At 40.1% G+C, this 22,504-nt stretch overlaps 1 protein-coding gene across 12 annotated transcripts in view; it reads right to left on the bottom strand.

Annotated features, from left to right (window-relative positions):
- vav2 (vav 2 guanine nucleotide exchange factor) overlaps window positions 1-22,504 on the bottom strand; it is a 195,262-nt gene that overhangs the window by 135,363 nt on the left and 37,395 nt on the right. For all 12 annotated transcript variants that reach the window (XM_081613751.1, XM_081613754.1, XM_081613759.1 and 9 more), the window contains one exon: window positions 296-412. In XM_081613751.1, coding sequence (XP_081469877.1) covers window positions 296-412 — 117 coding nt within the window. The remainder of the gene's footprint in view (window positions 1-295; window positions 413-22,504) is intronic.

Raw genomic sequence — 22,504 nt, 5'->3', positions numbered from 1 at the left:
CGAAACACGAAGGGATGCTGATCTGCACTTTAGATGAACTCACACATCCCTGTACTTCTCTATGCACACACATGTCCAACACATAAGGAAAGTCCAAACAGCAGCAATAAATGTAAGCTTCTCGGAAGCTTACATTTCTTATTAAAATACATTTTTTAACTGGAAATCTCATTGTCATAAATTGCTGTCACAAGCAGCCAGCTCGTATCACGTGACTTCCTGGAAAACATCAACCAGGAAGAGTTTTTATTTATTTATTTATTTATTTTTTTTTTGTTTTGTTTTTTAAACTTACCTTGCCGAAGTCTCTGACATCAAAAAGATCAAACGGGTCAAAAAGTTCGCTGTTCCTCAAGCCGAACTTGTCGTGGCACACTTTTAGGAATGTCCGGATATTCTTCAGGCACAGGAACTACAGAAAGAGAAAATAAGAAGCAAAACTGACGTAAGTGTCTGAGCACCATCAGATAATTAACGGTACAACGAAAAGATTAAATATTTCATGCCTGTGCTGCACCAGCACGATTAATCTGGAAGAAAATTTAGAAACACGTTCTACAGGTCTGGCTAGGGTTGACCAACAACACTGCTGGGTTTAGTTTTTCAAATGAAGTGACTTTGTAGTTGACCTATTCCTCTTCCTAGGAACTTTAAAACTGCATCCCTAATCCTCACAGCCACAGAGGATCATGTCGTCTGATGTCTTATCACCACACACAGCGTCCTGAGATACGTCCTCTAGATGGAATGAGACCTCTAACTAAAAGCTGAAAAACAACCTGTCAATCAACAGCAGAAACTACCTTCAGCTCCAAGCAAGGGGAGTCCTGTCAATCATTGAAACATAGTGAGATATTAAGGAAAAGAATAAGCACACTGCTTAAGATTTGGACATACCGGACTAAGAAATATACAGCTGCTAAAATCAGCCGTATTTACTTTGCAAGTCATTTCTTTGTTGATTGGGCCATACGTTTGAAACAATTATCCTGCCATAGAAACCAGTTTTCAAGGTTTTTATTTGAAATCTCCCGGTGTTTTACGGTGTTTAAGGTGGTAAATGCACTCTGCCAAGATCCCCAAGGCTTTAATAAAAGAAAACAAGTCTACAGGATCACAGATAGTAAGTAAATAAGAAAAATATACACTTTTTTTGTGAAACTAGGAAAATAATGAGACATTTCTACCTCTTTTCATTTTAGGTTGCAAGAGTCTGTAATCAAAGTGTCTTATTGGTGTTTAAAACCAATAAGACACTTATTGGTTTTAAACAATTATCTTGGTTGTTTAAAATCTTGGTTTTTGGTTCTGTTCTGAAGAACAGAACCAAAAACTGTTCTTCAGAACAGTTTTTGAAGAACCTTGGTTCTTCAAAAGAACCTTGGTTCTGTTCTAAAGAACAGAACCAAGGTAAACATTGGCCAAAGATGGATGACCTGTGCAGCTTATAGAGTAAACATTTTTTATAGGGATTGTTAGTGTTTCAAATTTCACCAGTTTATTAAACACAACTATTTATGTTTTTTCTCTACTAATTAAATGAATGTTAACACATTTAAGATGATGTCACTGCAATAAAATTATGTATCTAAAATTATTTAACACATTTTCACATCCCTTCACTACCAACCTCGGTTTTCGGGTTTGCAGGACTAATCCTCTGTGTTTACGATCTGCTGAGGCAACACAAATACCTGAAACTACACAGAAAACCACAATCTTTGGCAAACTGATGAGCTGACCCGGTCAATTTAACAGACAGAACGAATTCAGTGTAGCACAAAATATACCTATATCACTGGCAACAAAACCAAAGCATGTGTGAAGCATGTGTCGAGGCGGACAATCTTTATAGGGGTTACAGCCGTCGACGCTTCTCCGGTCTAAATATCGATGCTCCAGCTGCTTAAAATATTCCATCAGTCAGCCAAACCTTGAAGGCAGGAGCACAGACCGATTACAGCGGCGTTGTAGTGTAATTTATAATCAAACCTGGACTCTGATCTTTCTGTATGTGAAGAATGCATTACCTAGCATGCAAATTCACACACCGCCCTGATTTGCTCTTTCAGTCCTGTGTGCGGTATGAGCTGACGAGCACGGAGCGGATGGCACTCACACAAGAGTTGAGGCAAAGAGTCTTTATGGAGAGAAATGCTTGATTGCCTCGTATCTGCTGAAGGCCTCGGCCACATATTTCTTTGTAATGGCTGTTGCGTAAGACCAGCAGCCTTCCGAGTTACATCTGAAGCAGGACTGATGTTAGACAGCAATCAGGGCAGCAACGATGGCACCAGGAGGTGCAGGTGGAGTTTTAGACCGCAAATCTTTCCCTCACCAGCTACATATGGTGGCCTTTGAAACATTCATAAAAGCTTAACAGCAATTCAGAAAAAAAATCAACAAAAACAAAAACCACACATCTTCAAGGATAGAGAAGGATAAGTTGAGTAATTTGCTTTTTCTTATATTAAAACTCAGAGTGAGTAACTAGAACCAGGTGAAAACCTCACAAAATGGTCAAAACCCTGATCATCTCCTTCATAAGAGGGTTATAAAACAACAGAGTGTCCTCTATCAGAGGCTTCTTCAGATACGCTGCACTACTGATTGCTACAGGAGGGCCTTCCTGTGCACCGACATTGCTTTTCTTTTTTTTTTTACTTCTTCATTTCTTTAAGTGTGAAGTTCCTGTTGAGTTAAGCTGCAACATTTGACCACCAACGTCAAATGTAGCATCATTTCTTTCGAGTCATTCCTGCATGAAAATCAGAATCACTGTTAAATTATGTGAGAAGCAGCAAAAACCTGCAATGAGACTTTTTAAGGTGGAAAGTAGTAAAGGTTTAAGCGACTTTGGTTTGCTTCTCTACATGCAATACATCAGGTTTGATATTCACTACTATCTACTTTTAGCTCAAGGTTATCAGAACATCAGAATCTCAAACCAGTCCTCTCCTTGTAAAAGCCACTTCTCCACTGAACTCTGCAGATGTCTGAGGAGACAAAATGTTTCTTTTCCTGCATCTGACTTTATGAGGCAACATCCACCTCAGACTGATGTTCTAATTAGCTTTCAAAAAGCAAAATCCATCTCACTGCCGCTACAGTTATTCCTGGTTTGCCTGGTATTTCATGATATTTCCGTTCACCTCTCCAGGCCACACCTGAGAGGCTCGCCAATTCATTCTCATTCATACGAGCACGCCGCCTCAGTCTCAGTGTCACGGGTGCGAACCCCATAAGAGAGCCACACAGACTAGGAAAAAGAACTGCGATTGGCCGCCTCGCCAAAGTGACATTTGCAGTTCAGCGGTGGAGGTTATCATGCCTGCAGATCCACTTGTGCTGCGGGGGGAGGAGAAAAAGAAAAGAGCTTATTTTCCCAGCCCTGATATGAAAAGGTAACATTTGCTGGAGTGGTCTGCAGGCGAGAGAGAGAGAGAGAGAGAGAGAGAGAGAAAGGTTCACTGCAGATACGAATCAGAAAAGATGTGTCTGACATTCTAATGTATGTTTGGTAATTCTAAAGCATAGGTGGGGTTAGAATGAAAATACTACGATTCAAGCAGCAAATAAATGATATAAAAAAAAGAGAGACATTTTCATGTAGTGCGCTAAGGGCGAGTGCACCTGGGAGTGAACTGTATGTGATCATCTCCTCGGGCTGCGGCTGCCTTCAGCATAACCAATCTGGTATAACGTCACACTTACTGAGTCATAGAGGCTGCAAGTAATACGATCATTTAACAAAGGAAGGTTTGGTTTCAAATATGGCAGATTTCAGATGATAAATGTGGGATTTTCTTGCTTTTATGTTATTTGGAGCTTGTAAAAGAGCAGGTCTATTTTTCAGGGTTTGTTTTTCTGCCTGTCAGCTTTATGACAGATATTTAATTTCCCCTGTTTTAGGTGGTAAATTACTTTTGGAAAAACAACAAATACAATTATGTTTACCGGTGCTTTGAAGTACTTTTAGGATGTAAAATGCCCTTGAATAAGTTTTTCCTGCCTAAGAAGAAATAAATGTAACTCAACCTCAATGTAAGACTTTCTACTCAAAGTGATTTATCCAACTGACTAAACAAGTTTGTTGTTATTTAACCCGATAACCGTCTCCCTCAACACACTTACATGAAAGTAAACGGGTCCATAAAGACACCGGTGTCCTCCTGACAGTTACACGAGACATTTTGTTTGTTTTTGATCAGTAATCACTATTATTGGGCATCACAGATGGTGTAAAATCTGCAGAATATTTACACTGAACCATAAAGATAAACATAAAAAACTAAAACATGACTTCAGCTTGGCTGCTGAAGGCAATCTACTCAAATAAGCTTATAACATAAAGTGGCTAACTCTATAAAAAGCAAGAGTTTCTGTTATTCGTTGCTCTGCAATACAAAGTTTTAAGTAAACACAATGCCAGGATGGAAAGACGACATCAATAACCTTAAAAAAAAAAACAGTTGCTGCTCCACATCAAACTGGGAGGGATTTTTAGGCCAACTGCAAACCATTTTAAGTTAATTGAGTTACTAGTTTTCCCAGGAATGAGCCGACCTGCAAATTCCCTCTGAGCTCAGAATGTAAAATGTTAAGAGAAATTGTAAAAAAAAAAAAAAATGCAGGAGCTCCGTCTCAGTTAGCACGTCAAATATTAAAGTTTGTTAAATGGCAATGAGAAGAAGATTGGGCAAATTTGGGGAAAAACGTATTAAGATCAAAATGTTATTTTCACAAGTATCCTGGTCAAGAGGAACAAATATGGGCTTCACTCAGAAGACCATCAACTTCCTTGTATCACAGAGTATTGCAGAATCAAATTTTACACCATCTGGCTAAAACGAACAAATCACTGACATCACCTAAAGAGGCAATTGTCACATCGCATCAATCTGGAAAGGGTTAGAAAGCCATTTATAAACTCAGGAAGATCACTGACAAGTGGAAAACATTTACCACAGCGGAGAATCTTTCCAGATAAATTCGATCAAGGTCAGGCATGCAATGTTCAGAGAAATTATTCAAAACTCTACAGAGAAAAAATAACAACTATTCCTTGTGTGGAAGAGTTGGAGGCGGACGCCTCCTCTCTCAACTAAAATTGCAGCATGGTTTAGGTTTGTAAAGTTGTAAACAACAAACCACAGGACTACAGGATCAATGTACTTTGGCTAGATGAGCCAGAATGTTCTAATTACTGCAAAACACCACAAACACATGCCAACTGCCAAGCACGGTGGTGGAGGGGTAGTAATTTGGGCTTGTTTTCAGCCACATGACGAGCCCAACATGAAGTCTTTGAGATGTCCACAAATTCCTCAGCATAGTAAATATTCTAGAAAGAAATTTTAAAGTCACCGGTCAGAGGCATTAAGTGAGCAATGAGGAAAAGATCCCTGGCGAAACCCTTCAACCATCGACAGAAGGCCACGCTAAATAGCAAGAGCACAAAATAGTCAACATTAAAGAAATTGGGCTTTTAAAGATCAGAAAACAGAAACTCGGACGCTTGAAAAAAATGGAAGTTTAACCAGGAAAAGAAACTTAAAAAGAGAGCCGCGAGAGCCCCACTCCAGTTTGTCAGCAGGCTTTTAAAAGGGTGGCTTGTGTGCGACAGCAAAGAAACAGTTTGACTTCTCACTGAAGAGTAAACAGCTCCTGAAAACGGCAGGCTTGTCAGAGACATACAGGCGGAGGAGAGCAGGTGGGAGAGGAGCAGCAAAGAGCAAAGAGACTTATAAAAAAACCCTGACATGCCCTTCTACCGTATCACCACGCTACGTCGCACATAGAACAATGCATTATTTCTCTGAGTGGGTGGTCCTTCATCTGCACACACTCCTACATGCTCATTCCTGAGGAGCTACAAATTACAGCTTCCACCAAAACGTCGAACAACAGCAAATTACAGAAATGCGACGTGTGAAAAGTACAAGGCTTGTTCCACCAAAGCTGTAGATCTGCTCCGTTAGGGATAACGAGGGCGAAAGCCAAAAAAGCGACAAACTGTAAGCAGAACACCACAGAAAAGGCTGCAAAAACAGAATCAAGCAATCTGTTCAGTCTCCCCTCATATCCCTACTTTCATCACCTTTGGGAAATGAACAATTAGTGGTAATCTAATAACATGTTTTATCGCGTCGCTGCTAGAAAAGAACACTGTTGTTGCCCGTATCTGACTCGAACCTCTAGCAGACGCAGAACGGGCCCAGAACAAGAGGAGGAGGAAGAAAAGAAAAACAAACTCAGGTTAAACTGAGGTGAGTCAGAGAGAGGATCAGATACCCAGACAGCCTGTCAGAGAATTAAAGTCAATGAAAGAGACTGATGTTTGTCTGAGAACTGTGAGGAAGACTAAATTTGATTCGCAACAAAATCCCCTCAGCAGACAAAGTAATAGGGGCAGTGAATCATCGTACACCCCAGATGTCAGCTCCAAAGCTCTCAGCAGGTGATGGAGCACTCAAAAAATGCACCCAGATGACCACAGGAGGAGCCTGGAAGACTTCTTTATGACTGCAAGTGCACACACTCACTTTAAAAAGCTGCAGGGGATGCACAATCCAGCAAGGAACCTCCAGGTGCCAGGTGGAGGCGACGATGGATTTCATAAACCTCAGACTCTTTGTCTTTGGAGAAAATCAAAACAAGAGCTAAAGGAATGAGAGCGTTCTGCTTTATTGTTCAAATGTCTACAGTCCTCTTATCTAAACGCATGTAAGCAAACACTATATTACTATCTGTAATGTCATGTAAGCAGACATTATATTACTATCGGCAATGATAGCCTCTTTATGACCAACTTCATTTGTGTCAGCAAAACAAACCAAGCGACCAATACTCAGCCACTGAGTCAACATTGAGTGGAAGGAATTATTTTTTTTATTTATTTTTTTTACAGCTGGTCTTGCAACATTGAACTTTGAAACATCATTTTTTCCCAGAGCGAAAAAACACAAGATAAGCTCATATGACCATTAGATAGTGAAATGATTTCCATTTTTCTAGTTGTAGCTGAAAAATGTGCTTGACATTGTTATTAATCACCAGTGAACAGGTGATCACCTGTTTCATCTAGATCACTGGTTCTTAACCTGGGTTTGATCAAACCCCAGGGGTTCAGTGAGTCGGTCTCAGGGGTTTGGTGGAGCCTCTGCCAAGGAGGTAAAGACGCACTTGTGTAAAGTCGTGATGACGCCCCGCTTTGCCGTCACTTGCTGCAGTGGATCACGTTACATTGCTTAGCCAATCAGAGCTGCAGAGGAGCACTGATTGAAGGAGCTCCACTCTCAGCATGGATTTGAACTTGTGTCTATAATTACTTCAGCAAAACTCACCGTTTTTACTCAATTCTATAGTCTAAATCTGCTCCTTAGTCGCATCTTTTCGGGGTTGCTACTGCCTCTAGTGGCGTGGGGATGGTAACACAACTAATGTAATTACATTACTAAATCAGAATAACGCAAAGTATTCTGTGTGTCGGGGGGTGGGGGGAGGGGGAATAAGAAGGGTTCGGTAAGTGCGCATATGAAACTGGGGGGTTCGGTACCTCAAAAAAGGTTAAGAACCACTGATCTAGAAGAAGATTCAGGCGTTTTTATTGCCTCCACAACAGGAAATAAGCAGATCCAGCTACAATCCTAAAGCACTCCACACCAGATTAATGCAAACCAGAAGAAAAGGTCATTTTTCATTGTCAAAATTTAAAAACTTTTACATTTAAAGCTACTTTAAAAATCTTTACACACTCACTAAGGCTAAGGTAAAATGGGAATTGATCAACCACACTGTATACCAATGTAATTACAGTGTAATTTTTTTTTATTATTCTGTTCTGTCAGGTACCATTTTTATGAGTTTGCTCTTTGTAAATGTCACAGAAGTCATTCAGTTCTTTACCAGCTTTTATTCTGTATATAGTTACAGACTAATTAATTAAAATGCAAACATGTAGTATTTTCCACCAAATGATGCTTAACATATGACCTGTTAGAACACTAAAATAAACTAGCCAAAACGTCAGCAATATTTTTTGTATTCCTAAACTGAATTAAATTCAAAGATTTTAAAAGCTTTGTCATTTTAAATAACTCAAATCTCCTTATTTGAAAAAAAAAAAAAAAAAAAAAAGAAAAACTGATTTTCTGTGTATTACATGTTCGTCCTACAAGAAGAGCCGAACATAAACAAACTGATAAACAAAACGGTATAATAATCTGAGATGTGAAGTATTTTTCTCACATGTTTATCCTCCACTAAACAAGCAAAGTTCAACCACTGACAGAATCAGATTTAATCTCTGACTATTTAATCTCTGCTTCCATTCGGTTTGAAATGCATCAAATAAATCAAAGGTGATAATCTTAACAAGAGTCTACTTCCCCCAACTGTGATCCCTAAATTTGCCTAATTTGAAATCAATATGAGCCCTGATAAATATTTCAAACCAGCCAATGTCTCCTCTGGGTTTGCCCTGCTGCAGCTCATGAGGTTTTGGAGGAAGAGAATTTGTTTAATCTGTTGCTCTTCATCTTTGTGAAGAGACTAAGGAATAACTTTGTAGACTTTGTCTTTTTTGTTTCGCACAGCAACTGTTGGCAACAACGAGGCAAAAGGTGAGAAAGCGTTAGCGGCACAAACAAAGCTGCTTCCAGGAAATTATGTGTGACTTTTTTGTTTTTTTAATTCATTTTGTGGCCTGGAGAGCAAATCAATGCTCGAGCATCTGTGACTCCGTGTTGACTGCAGTTCAACCGACGGTCACCGTGTCACTAAAAATAAAAGGTTTCGTAACCAACGGGACAGAACATTGCGTCCTGCATTAACTAAAACAATTACACTTAAGGAATGAAAGCGGGTCCAGCTTTGCAAATGTTTGGACAGGATCTGCCAGGAGATGCCCAGAGGACCCTGATAAGCAGACAGGCTCCCAAACCCCTCCTCTCCTCAACCCTCAACTGGGACTCTCTGATACTTGGAATGCTGCAGAAAAGGGGCATATTCCTTCAAATTAAGAGAAGAGGACACTGCATGAATTATGCATTACATTAAAATTGCATTCAAATGTGTTAATCTCATCTTGTTACCCCCAAAAGCCTGTAGTAGGAAAGGATTGACCACAGTTTTGTATCTGGGAGAACCCCCAGCTGTCGAGGCAGAGCCGCTTCGTTAGACAGGCGTTAAAATATGGAAGCTAAATAGGCTAAGTGATGCCGTTAGTGGGGTTAATCTCCGTTACAAAAGAGGATAATTCTGACTCTGTCAGGAAAAAAGCCACTGTGACTGTAGAGAACAGCTGCGTAATTAAACCCAGGCCACCTTTACCTTTTATACAGTGGCTAGTCGTAAAAACAGGAGCGCCGATGTGGAGCGGCGCTGAGATCAGAGGAGCCCAGCAGGAGCAGGCACTGTTTGCATTTTGCTGCACCGGAGGAACACGCCGTCAGTAGGTGGGTCAGTTTTCCCACTCAGGAGAAATTTGTACTTGAATCTACAGGACGGCTCTGTTAAACATGGTTCTAGATGCTACTTTGTGTTGTAGCTATATCACAAACAGATTAGATTATGTTAAACTAATAAGAAACAGAGTAACCCATCATCACATGCTGTTATTTTCACCTAATGAATGAAAAAGGTTCCTTGTTTTTCCCTGATTTCTCCTCAGTGCATGATGAACGACTCCAAGCACAGAGCTCCTCGGTGCCGCAAGCATTTTACAGCTTTGAGCCTACTTCATGCTGTCAGACAGGTTTCATTTCATCCATCTTTAAGATGAAATAAAGGGAACACGGTGTACGTACAGAAAAATAAGACTTCATTATTCAAATTAGATTTTTTTTCTGAACTGTAACGCATGTTTTCATGTGTTCTTCCTACTCTAAACAAGTAATTGAATGTCAGTTTTTCAGCAATGTTTCTAAAAGCGATTAAAACTGCGTGAGACATGTTTTTGGATTCACCTCTGCGTGACCGGCTTGATTTCCGTCTGCAGATGGATTTCACAGTAGTTCATAACAAATATTATCACCAGCCTGGATATCCTGCTTACCCTACAGTGATTTATTTCCCTGCATTGTCTCAAAAGCAGCCTGCAAACAGGGAAAACGCTCTGCACAGCTGCCGTTAAAGCAAACAGCGCTCACTCACTATAAAACCAGACATCCAACATGGACCAAGATGCTGGAACATCTTGGCGCATAATGCAGTCCTTCAGGTTTTATCCACTCTTCATCAAAAAACGAAAAAAGAAAATACTGCTGTATCCAAGCAACAGGCCATGCTGCTGCTTTCTCAGGAAGGGGAGGATGTGTTTGAGACATTTCCACTCAGGCCTAGCTGCAGACGCGGGGTGTGATGAATGCGAGGAGGAGGTCCGCCGAGAATCCCAGACAACCATGGATCAATGGCCGGGTAATTTATGAACGGGATGGGCGAGAAGAAAGTCGGCATCCATCTTTTCCTCTGTCGAGTTTCCCTCGCAACTTAAAGACTCGTTGCCGTGATTTAGACCCCCGGAGGACGCATAAACAGTCACTTTTACCTCACCAAGTAAATGGTGAGGCACAAACTATAGGTGTAACTTAAATTTTATTTAGACGAAGAGATCCCCAACTGTGCAGAGCACCGCTGCAGCTCCACAGCTTTAAATAATGTTCAACCTGGCCGACCTGCATCGGAAAACAAACTGGCTTTGATTTCTTGCAAAGCTGCTAATAAAATTATACTGATGCTAAGAGACGAGATCAAAGCAAGATACATTTTTATTGCATGCTGGTTATGAGTTTCTGTCAACAGGTGCAAAGTAATGGGAGCATTAATATTCAGCAAAATGTCTGTTATCTGCACAGAGCAGAGGCTGTGTCGTTGTCGCATTAGGAGGCTTATGGTAAATCGCTAAAAGTTGATTGATTTCAGGAATTTGTGTCAGAAAGTGAAAGTTATAGATTTATTTATATACAGAGGGATTTATTTCAAGGACTTCATTCTGTTGATTTTAGGAATTATGGCCCACAACTAATGACAACCCAATAATTACTAGAATATTGTGCCAACAAAACAAACAAAAGAACAACAAAGATGTTAACATTATGTCCAATCCATTAAAAGATACCCATTTTAAGACAGGAAGTCATAAAAAGGAGTTGCTGAAGGAGGTCTGTACATAGGGGAATTGATTGAAAATTTAGTGGAAGGAAAAAATATGTTTCTATAAGCAGCAAACACCCTTCCAAAGTGCATATGCAGTACCATACACGGATATGCTTGTCACTAAGCTGCCATTTCTGGAATACACATTTTGTTTTCACATTGACTCTAAGCCATAATCATGAAAACTATGAAAGTAAAACATTTCAACAATATATCACTGTGTTGAACGATTCTATATTGTCTTTTTGAATTACATTTTTGTCGCTGCTGCTGTCCTAATTCATACAGGAACAGTTCTTGTTTGTGCAGGATTACCTGAGGAGGCTATCGGCAACATGGAGGGATGCGGCTTTGTGCTGTCGATTATCTCCAAGGTGACTAACGCTGTTAACACCGGAGACCAGACTCTTAATTACCCATCTGACTCCAGGCTGAGCTCGGCCCGCTTTATTCAACACACGGCTTGGATAAACACGGGTTCAATCCACTCGCAGATCCGCAGCACAACACAGTCCACCAATCAGCCGCTTCACAGATCGGACATGTGCGATCCGCTTCGCATTCCTGTTGGTTTCACTGAGGAAATCCCACGTGAAGCCAAAGCAATTGACTTGTAGATAGAGAGGACGAATTGATTCCTGCCTGAGAAAGAGACACCGAAGATGCACAGCAACAACACGGCTGCATTTTGCAGCTTCAAATGAATGAACTATGTGAATTTAGATGAATGAGTTAAGTGCATTTTTTCTTTAATTAAACAAGGATGTAGTGACAATCCTTGCCGTATGCAAAAAAGAAAAAGGAAAGAAAGAAATCCACCACCTGTCGGTTTGGGGTCAGTATTTTCAGGATGATCGTTTACCGTCTCTTCTAGTCATTGCATGTTTTCTAGTTTTCTCTACAGGACAATAAATTGGGCTTCTGATGGCTTTCTTCCAACAACGACCAAGTTCTTACCTTATATTCTTCCAGAGAGTTAACAGAAATACACGCCACAAATTTTGTATGAATTATTTCTGTCACACAAAATTGCAACAGAATACAAATTTTCCTCTTGTTGATGTGCCAAAACGTAAAAAAAGTAAAAAAGACAATATATGTCTCATTTGAGCTTATACCTACTAAACTGAGGAGAAATTGAGGCTGAAAGAAAATTTACAAAAGCCATTTTTATAGCCATAGCAAAAGATTAAGTTTAAATAGGCCAAAATCTTGTTGAATATTGCGACTTCGGCTTTTATCCGGTTTGATAAATTCATGTCAAGTATTTTTTAATCGATCAATGAGTTATATTTGTTCCTACAGTAAAGATGTCAGCTGCTATTTAATGAAATAACTAAGCACAAATAGTTATGGAAGTGGAAAGTGTTGCATTAAGTACCTTTTTTTGTACCTCTGGTATAAGTACTCAATAAACCTATAATGAAACAAAGAGGGCAGGGTGTGTTTCAGCTTACTGCTGCTATTATACTCAGTTTGGGCCAATGCTGCACCTTTCTCCAACACTGACAGATTGCTTACTTCACAATATATTGTGTGTTAATTATCTCTCATGTCATGCAAAGGCACATTAGTGGAAGGTAGAGAGGAAAAATAACACAATCTTCTATTTTTCAGTGCACACATAACCGTGTTCAAGGCGAGTGAATAGGTGGAAAATGATCTGCTATGAAATGATTTGAGTCCAATCAGACTTCCAACCTTTCAGAGATATATAAACAGTTCTTACATGAATGAAAACATAAAACATTGTCATCTTTCTTTTTTTTTAAATAGCAAGGACAGCACCTTGCACACAAATAGTTACTGCTGATAGTCACATAAATTTATCGCAGCAGAATTAGCTCGTGCTGAAAAATGTTTCTAACTTTCATTTAAATACTTTTATTCAGTGGAAAAACCTATAATGTATGTGAAACATACACTGAAACATTCAAACTGAGGAAGTGTGTGGTGCCGCTTGCAGAGGAGAAAGGATGCTGTAATCTGGGTGTCGACTGAAACCTGTACATAATTCAGAGTAGATTTTTTTATAATATGTAATACAACAGTTGAAAAACAGGACCTTAATATACATTAATAAATACAGTAAAAACTGTCTTAGCAATGCCTTAAAAACAAACATTCATATTCTTCTTTAACTCTGCTCATCAGCGCCAAGGAAAACAAACAATCCTCTTGGATTGACTGAGTGTGTAAACACCAGACAACAGCATTTCAAGGAGCATCGCTAGTTCAGCTTCCCAAGATGCATTTTCTTTTGAATATTTCAGACATGCTCTAAAAAGTCTAGGAATAGGCAAATTTAGAGCTACACTCTGCAGAAAAACCTGCAAACTGTGAACAGTGAAAAGGCAAAGATCCACTGAGTTTATTTTAAGACTTTTTACAACTACTTATCTGGACTACCAGTAACACTGTAAGTGATTTAAAACGTACTATAGTCTGACTTTTAATAAATAGTCTTTTAAATTTCTTTTGGCAGAGGAGTCTATTAGATACGCCCCATTGTGTGAATCCATCGTCTTCAGGTTTTAAATAGAGATCAGCTCATGCAGACTACACTTGGCCAAAACGGCTGTAGAGCTTTAGGGAAGCCTTTTCTTAGATGGGCTGACTGATTATCTCACAGCTGGCAGTCAGCGTCACTCGACGTCTGCTTGCTGCACATCTGAAGGCTGCATGTCTCAGTCCGTAGTCTCGGCCCTGAGACAATGATCCGCGACGCGGGGTGTGGCGGGGCTGATGTGGGTTCGGATGTATGCATGGGAGCAAGCCGTGAAGCAGCTCTGTCCAGGCAGGAGAGAGACAGTAACTCTTCAGGCTCCTGTCATGCAGCTTTCACACTGCATATATGATCCCCTGCTAAATTGCCTCAAGACGTCAAACCTTTCCAAATTATGTCACATCGCAGCCAAAGCTCCATGTGTTTTATTCGGTTTTTATGTAATAAATCAACACGTAACCATACTAAAGAACAACATCCTTAAAATATGAGGATTGTGTGATCAAGGTTGAAGTGTAATCCACAATCTCTGCATCCCTTCCACTTTCCCTCTTCTCTAAGTAATAAGTTTCCATGTCAGGCCTGTTGGTTTAGATGGGGGTCGTGTCTAGGTAGGTTTGAATTTGTACTGCACTCTTTCTGCTTTAAACCCCTCCACAACTTTCCCCGGCCTGTCTGCCGTGTTCCTCCGTCTTTATGATGCGGTTCGTCACCAATGTTCTCAAAGCGTCTCCTGAGGCCTTCATAACGCAGCTGCATCCATACACCGATTCAATTACACAGAGCTATTCCGTTTGCTTATTAGGCTACTAAATACATGTGCAGGAAACGGTCTTTTTACTTCAAAAAATATGTCTTATTTTGTGTTAGAAAAACCAAAACAATCCACTTGAAATTCAATTTCAACTGAAGGGAACGGGACTTTTTTTTTTCTACTCGTTTCCATGAGCACATCAGATTTTTGGCCTAAATGAAGCACCTTTGTTTACACTTTAGCTCAGACAGCTTAAGGTCATTCAGTGCTGTCCTCTGTCACATTGCATCACCGGAGCACAGTTTCATCTCGGCTCCCCTTGCAAACCGCTGCAACAGTCAACAGCATTTTGCATTTGGAAACACACTTCCTGTTTATACTTGCAGTGCAAATTACTTTAGAAAGCTCTTTGGCACTGTCCCTCGCAATTAATCACTGTTAAAACAAAAACACATCATCAGACCGGAAAGTGAGCAGAATTAAAAAAAAAATAAAAAAAATCTTTCACACAGGCAAGCATGCAATCGGGATGTTTTTATGCAAGAGCCCCTCTCATCTTCAAGACAGCTAATTACCTACTCCTTCTGCATTATCAGAGGAAACAGTCAGAAATTACCCACACCTGTCTCTATGATCGTTTCTGCACCATCTTGGTTGAAATTCAATTAAATCCAAGCATATCAGTGACCCAGCTGTACTGCCAGCTTCCAGGTAGACAAGAGCTACATCTGAGACATTAAACAGCAGACAGTAGGGAGGGAGGGAAAAAAAGGCTTAGCTGTTATCTTTTTTAAAGCAGCTGCAAGTGAGAAGTTTGGGAAAGACAGAGATTCAAAGAGCCTTGTCAGGCGGATATAGCCATGGTGGAGAGCAAGTCAGGATCAAACGTCCAGTTTCTGCCGATAATCCTCCTCAAGAGGAGTGGGAGGTGGGGGCTGGGAGGGAGGGCCGTGAGGGAAAGCTGTCTGCTGTGCTACGGAAAGCAAACGTTGCTGGCTTTTTCATTCGGCAGGCAAGGAGACGCCAACCCCTCCGTGGCTCTCCAGACAGTCTGGCACACGGGCCGCGGGAGGAAAACCTTTGGAAAGATCACAGCCCTAAGCCTCCAGCGTGGAAACATCAAGTGTGTATTTTGTGTGCAAGTGCGTCTGAGAAGGAGAGAAAGAGTGCCCATATGTAACTGCTTACGCCTCTCAGATGTGCACTGTGGCTGGTCCATAATTGGAGGTTTAAGACAACCTACAATGTCTAAAAGCCACAAAATGGCAGCTGTGTAAGTGAACTAACAAAAGAACAAGAGTTTGCTTCGTTCTCATGCCAAACAGATGAGCTGAAGAACAAGTTTATTCCATTTATGTATTTAATATAAATATCAACAGAGACTCTTATACAAAAGGCAATCAAACATTTAATAGATGCTAAAAATAAGCAGTTTACGTAAAAATCAATAAATTCAGGTTAACATTTAGATAAATGTGCATTAGCCTTAATGGCTTAAGTGATGTTAGGTCACAATTTTAGTGTCAGAAAGTCTTTATAGCAACAATATCATGCATTTTTAATCAGAGAGATTTTCAGGAATTGCTTTAAAACATGAAGTGACTGATATCCTGTATAAAACCTAATGTGTTTCCTATGTTTTAGGTACATGTTAATATAATGTAATAGTTCCATGCTAACATTTATCCATCTAGAAGAAAAGAAGGATAAAAAGGAAACAAACTTCAGGTCAGCAAATGTTTTCTGTCTTTAAGGCACAAGCTGAGAGTCAGGGGCTGAGCTAACATCAGTGAGTTGGAGAAAGAGCGGGATCAAAGCTAACAAGTCATGTTATCGAAACACAGATTGATTATTGCATGTAGATTTTCCTACATGGGTAAAAACATAACATTTTTCATTCTAACCAATGTTATTTACTCTTAGTAGCATCAACAATACTCACAAAATCACAGACCAATAGCACGTTTGAGTTAGCATGTTTGCTAGCATCACAAAGCACCAGTAAGAGAACATCAGAATGGGTTGGAAAGGGAACTGAAGTGACTTTGATTGTGAGCTGACCTATCTTTGCACTATGTGGACAACAGCAGAAGACACTGAGATGCTCAGCTTTATTATCCAGCATAAACACCATGAAATGTATCCATTCTGACTTCAACTATTCAGGCTGCTGCTGATGGGATGATGTTGTGAGTGGGGGTGTTTTCTTACCAAACCCTGAGCCCCTTACTACTGACTTTTGCATCAGCCTCTGTACTCTTGCTGACCACGTCCTTCTTTTTATCACTACTATGTTCCAGTGGATACTTCCGGTAGGTTAATGAAGAAACCTACAGTGACGACATAAGTAATTGGTTCATGTTACACTTGCACGACCTCCCTAGTAAAGTAGCCAACGAGTGAAATGACAATAAAGTGAGTCTCTGTGAAAGTGCAGATTGGAAACTATAACAACGCTGTGAGTGAGTACTAAAAGTACAGATCAAAGAAACCGTGAGGCTGTTGTGTCTTGATAAACCGGCTCACTCCTTTCGCTCATTTCCCATGCTATTGGACACCGCCTACAGCAACTGCTTTAACATAGGAGGGAGAAAAAGCTGTCACTCTGGATTTAGCCTACTTTCCAACATGTGCCTTCATTTCAAAGCAGATGGCAAAAAAAGGAAGAGTTGGGTAAGGGGTGGGGAGGCATGTTTCCTAAGCTGCTACATTTCAGAGTGGAGAGCTTTTCATGGACGAGGAAGACAGGCGTACAGTGACTTGAGAGTCGTTATTTCAAAGTGGATTAGGCCCTTAACATTTCTGACATGATTTTGCAGAGTTTGCATTTATTGGATGTGTGTTTTCATCTCAGGTTGTAGATATGGGGCAAACATATTGATCCGTCCAGTCAAAAATTACACCAAGTGACACTCGGTATGCCAAGGAATTTAAGGGGTGATAGGTGAGTGAATCAATCAAAAATATTTACTGAAGATCAAGAAATGAATCTAAGCAAGAGTACATCTGATTTAAACCCCATATGTTCCCAGCAGTAAACGGTTCCACACCGAGTTGATGAGGTTGTTCCTATAAGGGGAGCAAGGTGAAGCAATCATCTCAATTGCAATCAAAGATACCCGTAATTAATTAACATACATGCCCATGGTGGGTTAGGCAGATGAGCAGTGAGTTTGGTAAATCATAGCACAAACAGGCGCTCTTCAAGGACAGTCATTAATCATGTGATCAGCCATCATGACATAAGTCCTTGAGGTGTGTTTTTTATTTTCCTGACATGTTAGCTGGTTCCAGTAACATGCATAATGATTTCACTGCAGTATTACTGGGGATTTCCTCAAATATTCCTTTCGGAAAACTACTTTAGGTTGTCGGTTTTTACGCTAAGACTTGGCCAAGAGATGACGTTCCTGAATCAGGAGGACACCAACGCGTGTAACAGGACCCCAGGGTAGAGGAGCAGGGTGGAGGGGATGATGTGGAGTCATCGCGTCTCTCTCCTGAAAGGACCAAGACGGGTCGACTCCCCTCGTAAAACCATCGATTAAATCTTCAACATGATGATTTCACCACATGTTCCATGCCGGTACTTCAGCTATCATCATTAGGAAGAAGAAAACTGGCTGACAGAAGCAGGGGAGTAAATGAGAACATGTCAACTTCCATATGTATGGTCATTTCTTTATGTGTGTGCTGTTCGATGATTATGACTTGATTCCTCTAAATAATTTTTGTACAGAAATGCAATACGATTCAACTAAATTTTTGAATTCTCAAAGAGAAATTCAATGTTATCGTAACTCGTATCATCCAAGAGTCGTGGAAGATGATGCTGTGAGTAGAAGGATCTCCAGTAGCAGTCAGTCTTGCAATTAATCTGAAGAAAAGCCTCTGACTGAAGATGCAGATGCCTTGATGAAGCCTCATGACTGGCTAAAGGTTCATTATCTGGGTTAGAAATCAACAACTTTGCTGTTCGTTTACATGCCCTGGTTGGCACCATCAGTTGTTGGCAAGCAGGTGCTAATCCATTTCACTTGCTTTGACCTCTCCTCTTTAAATCTCTGTCTGACTATATGGTTGGGAACCAACAAACAGATGGTACCTGGATAAATGTGCATCTATACCCACAGCAACATTAGACAGATTAGTGATGGGCTGTATTGGTTTCCAGTTAGTTGGTTCTGACAAGACGCCAGTTTTAATATTTTTGTTGATTACGTCAACTGTTGGTGAGCATCTGTAAGACAGCCATCAGTTTTCAGTTCAAGCTAAACCCAAAGCAATGTGACCAGAGTTTCAAAGAGAATGGATGACTTACACTGCTTAAAATTTGAAGATGTAATGCAAAAGCAGCAATATTTCTTTATTGAGCTAACTACATTTGCCACGTTTCAATACATTTTCACTGAAACGGTAAATCTGAAGATTATCCCGAGCTCCGTCCTGGACAAATAAAAGGCAGACAAAAACATAGGTAGCTAGAAATGTCTTTCACCTCTCACCCCTCGAGTAGAGACTGCCTGCAGAATTCACAGAAATCAATAAATCATCACTATAAGCATCACAGCAAAAGATCCACAGCAAAATCTCAGCAAGAAGCAGCATCCTCCCTCCAAATCCCTCAATATCTCCTCACCAGTCCAGCAACAAATATATATATATATATGTGTGTGTGTGTGTGTGTGTGTGTGTGTGTGTATGTATATATATACATGTGTGTGTGTATAAAAAAACAACAACAGTGGATTGATGCTGCAGTAGTGTCAATAAGCCTGGATGCAACAATCATTCCCATCAGGCCAGAGTACACACAAGGTGTCAGCCAAACAGCAGAGGTGTGGTAAGCACACGGAGAGCAAGGTCATTATTTGGATAGAGCAGCTGGAGTGAGAGAGTTGAGAGCTTAATGCTGTTTGAACATGGATCTGGCCGACTCTATTACGTACAGCAGAGCTGACAGAGTAACGGAATATTTGATCAGAATGCATAAGACACATCATCACCAATACCGCGTGGCTAATATCCTCATGCTGGAGAAGTCAACTGATATTTGGTATCAATCTGGAGCGAATGTTCGTCTGAGAGAGTAGCATGATTAAATAAATAATTGCTTTTTCTGCAGGACGGTTTCACTTCCAGGGCAAACAGCATGCTTCATTCCAGTACGGTTAGGTGAGGAACCCAAATATCGGTGGGCTTTGGAGGTAAGTGTGTATGGTTAAAGCAAACTCACAAGACTATTAACGACACAAGGTTCACATTAATGAGACAAGATACTACCAATATTTTTAGAAAGACACACTATTTATTTATTTTTTTGTGATGGGGGTTTTAGAGCCGTAGACAGATTGCAAATTATTTATTACCAATTTTCCAATAAAGCATATCTATAACACTCAGAACAAAGTACAAAATGCCTAGGCATTGACTGCCATTTGCAATGCAGCCAATCCAGGAGTGCCATTCATTTTCCTTAGCTCTGATTGGCTGAACCCCCAAGAGCGGTGATATGACAGACCTTAAACGATTGTATCAAAACGGTTTCCACTTCACATATTAATGCATATTAATGCATGTTTGATCTGTTAAAACAGGTGGTCGAGTGTTTTAGAGGGAAAGAAGAAAAATACTTTTTTACCGCCTTGATGAATATTTACTGTAGAAGAACAACACCTTCCTGAGCGTTCAGTATAAGTTGCTTGTACCAAGCAACAATTGAAAACTATGATTTATTTTTGGAAAGTGACTGCCGGGTAAAAAAAAATAAAAAATCAACTAAAACTAGCAGATAAAATAAAACAAATGTGGCCCTAATTGCACCATTATTTCTCTATTAAGTCATTATGCTATTCTAATATCTTGACAATTAGAATCCAGCTAGTTATTACTGTGCATGTCCACCTCCGTTTTGCATGTGCGGACATGTTCATGCACGTTTTGTTTTGTCTCTTCGGCAGCACATGTGTGTTTGTGTGCGCTAACACACCACTGTATACTAGCTTAGCATGTGCGCACAGTCTGATGTTACCGCGATAACGGAGAAGACAAATGATCCATTGGGTTTTATCTGAGAAGTTATCACGCTGACTAAGAGAAATTACACCTAGTCAAATAAACCCCAGATAACATCTCAGTCTAAACGCTACAATTACTAACTTTGTATTCCCTCCAAATACACACCCAGCTCAGACAAGGCCCCGAAGCCAGCTTCACTATTTAATGACTCAATAGATTGGTCGATATAACAGCCACTTGTATACTCAGGTGAACTGGCCTGCTGTGGTGAATACATAGCTTGGGTTTATAGCCATCAGTTAAAATAAATGGAGCAAAACCTGAGGTGGAATACAGCAAAAGGACCCCCCTCTTCAATGCAGACATAAACACCGCCGTGCTCAGAGGCGAGGCATGTGCACACAGCGAGTAGCAAACAAAGAGTACAGGTCAGGAGATTTACTATGCAACACAAAACACTACAGCTCTGCCAGGAATTCATGCAATAGGAGATTTGAAAACGGCGCCCCAAAAGAGCAGCAGGTGAATCCAAAGTGAATCTGTTCTCTTAAATCTCTTTGGAGTGAGGCAGCACAAGGCCGACCATGAATCAGATGTAGCCGACAAGCCTGCATAAAAGGACAACAGATACCAAAAAAACACTATTTAAAAAAATGTGCATGTTTTTCCATCAGTGTTTGCATCTGCAAGCCCTTACTAAAGGGTTTGGGTGTTTTTCTGATGTAAAAAAAATAGATCAAAATCAATCATTTTTGAGAAAATACGGAATAAAAATGACCCCCGGGTTTGAGCTGTGGAATCCCTCCATCACCATTACATTGTTTGCCTGGAAATGTCACAATATTAAATATTAAAACCAGCTCCTCCTTTCTTCCACTCTTGGTAAGGAAGTGGCTTTACAAAACTACACACTCAATCTCACATATGTAATATGCCAGCTTTTAGTCATAATTGCTGCCCATTCTTACTATGTTTAAAAATAAGACGCATGCAAATAAGGAACAATTAATTTATGTTTCCCGTGACTTTTAGTGACTTTTTTGTCATCTTTTCTTTCCTCGCTTCTGTTTACACTTCTTGTATCCACATTTCCTGACAAATTACATATCACAAAAGGAAAATTATATTTTTAATCCCTTTTAGTCCTTCCTCTACACTTTTTTGTAGAAGTCTGCCAACATGATGACAACACTATGTCACGCCACATGTTGAGCAAACTGTCATTTTCATGTAACTTCATATTAATATGATGATATATTTAGGAAGGAAGCATTCAGTGACCATGTGACTACATTTATGTGCCTCAGGAAAAGGCACAAAATTAATCTGGTCTATAAAAATACACTTCTACATAGTTTCAGATGACTTTAGACATCAAAACAAGTTAAGCTAATCTGGTACAGCGGCGATTTACGACTACAACATTGCATCTGGTCAGAATCTCTCAGTTTTAGCATCCTATATAGAGAAAAACAACTTCAACAAACATTTTTATGCTGTAATTTCAACCACAGTGGCAGCAGGAGCAACGGCTGAGTGGAAAGACCCACATTCACAGTGAGAGTTTAACCAAAGATGCTGAGGTTAATCACACCAGGCAGGAAGCCCCGCCAACAGATGATCAGTATAAATGCAGATGTCCGTCATCCTGGAAGCAGGTAAAGTTAAGCTGGACCCACTAGGACACGGTAATTAACTTTTAATTTAGAATAAAATTCTTGTTTTATTAAGATTTGCTGGTTAAACACATATAAAAAAAGTACATAATTCTAATAATCCACTTACATTTCAACATTTTTGATAGGCACCTTTTATTTAAACTCAACTTTTAATGACCCAACATGACAAAGCGGTAGATTTCCTGCTCCAAAGTTATTCAAATGATTTAAAACACACATGGAGAATTTCACAGCATCGCTGCCAGAATCGTTTTTGGACTTCTACAAAAGACAACCATCTCCATTCAGCATAACAGCAGGAGGAGAGTCATTTGCTGATCAAGGCGCTGCAGAAATAAGAGTTGCAATTACAACAGGTTTTTCCTCTCCGGGAGGCTAATGATAATTAGA

This window comes from Poecilia reticulata, chromosome 12 (assembly GCF_904066995.2).
Source record: "Poecilia reticulata chromosome 12, P_reticulata-male-v2, whole genome shotgun sequence".
In the NCBI taxonomy this organism is placed as follows: Eukaryota; Metazoa; Chordata; class Actinopteri; order Cyprinodontiformes; family Poeciliidae; genus Poecilia; species Poecilia reticulata.
The sequence above is the reverse complement of the archived record's forward strand: the minus strand, read 5'-3'. Positions and strand labels throughout refer to the sequence as shown.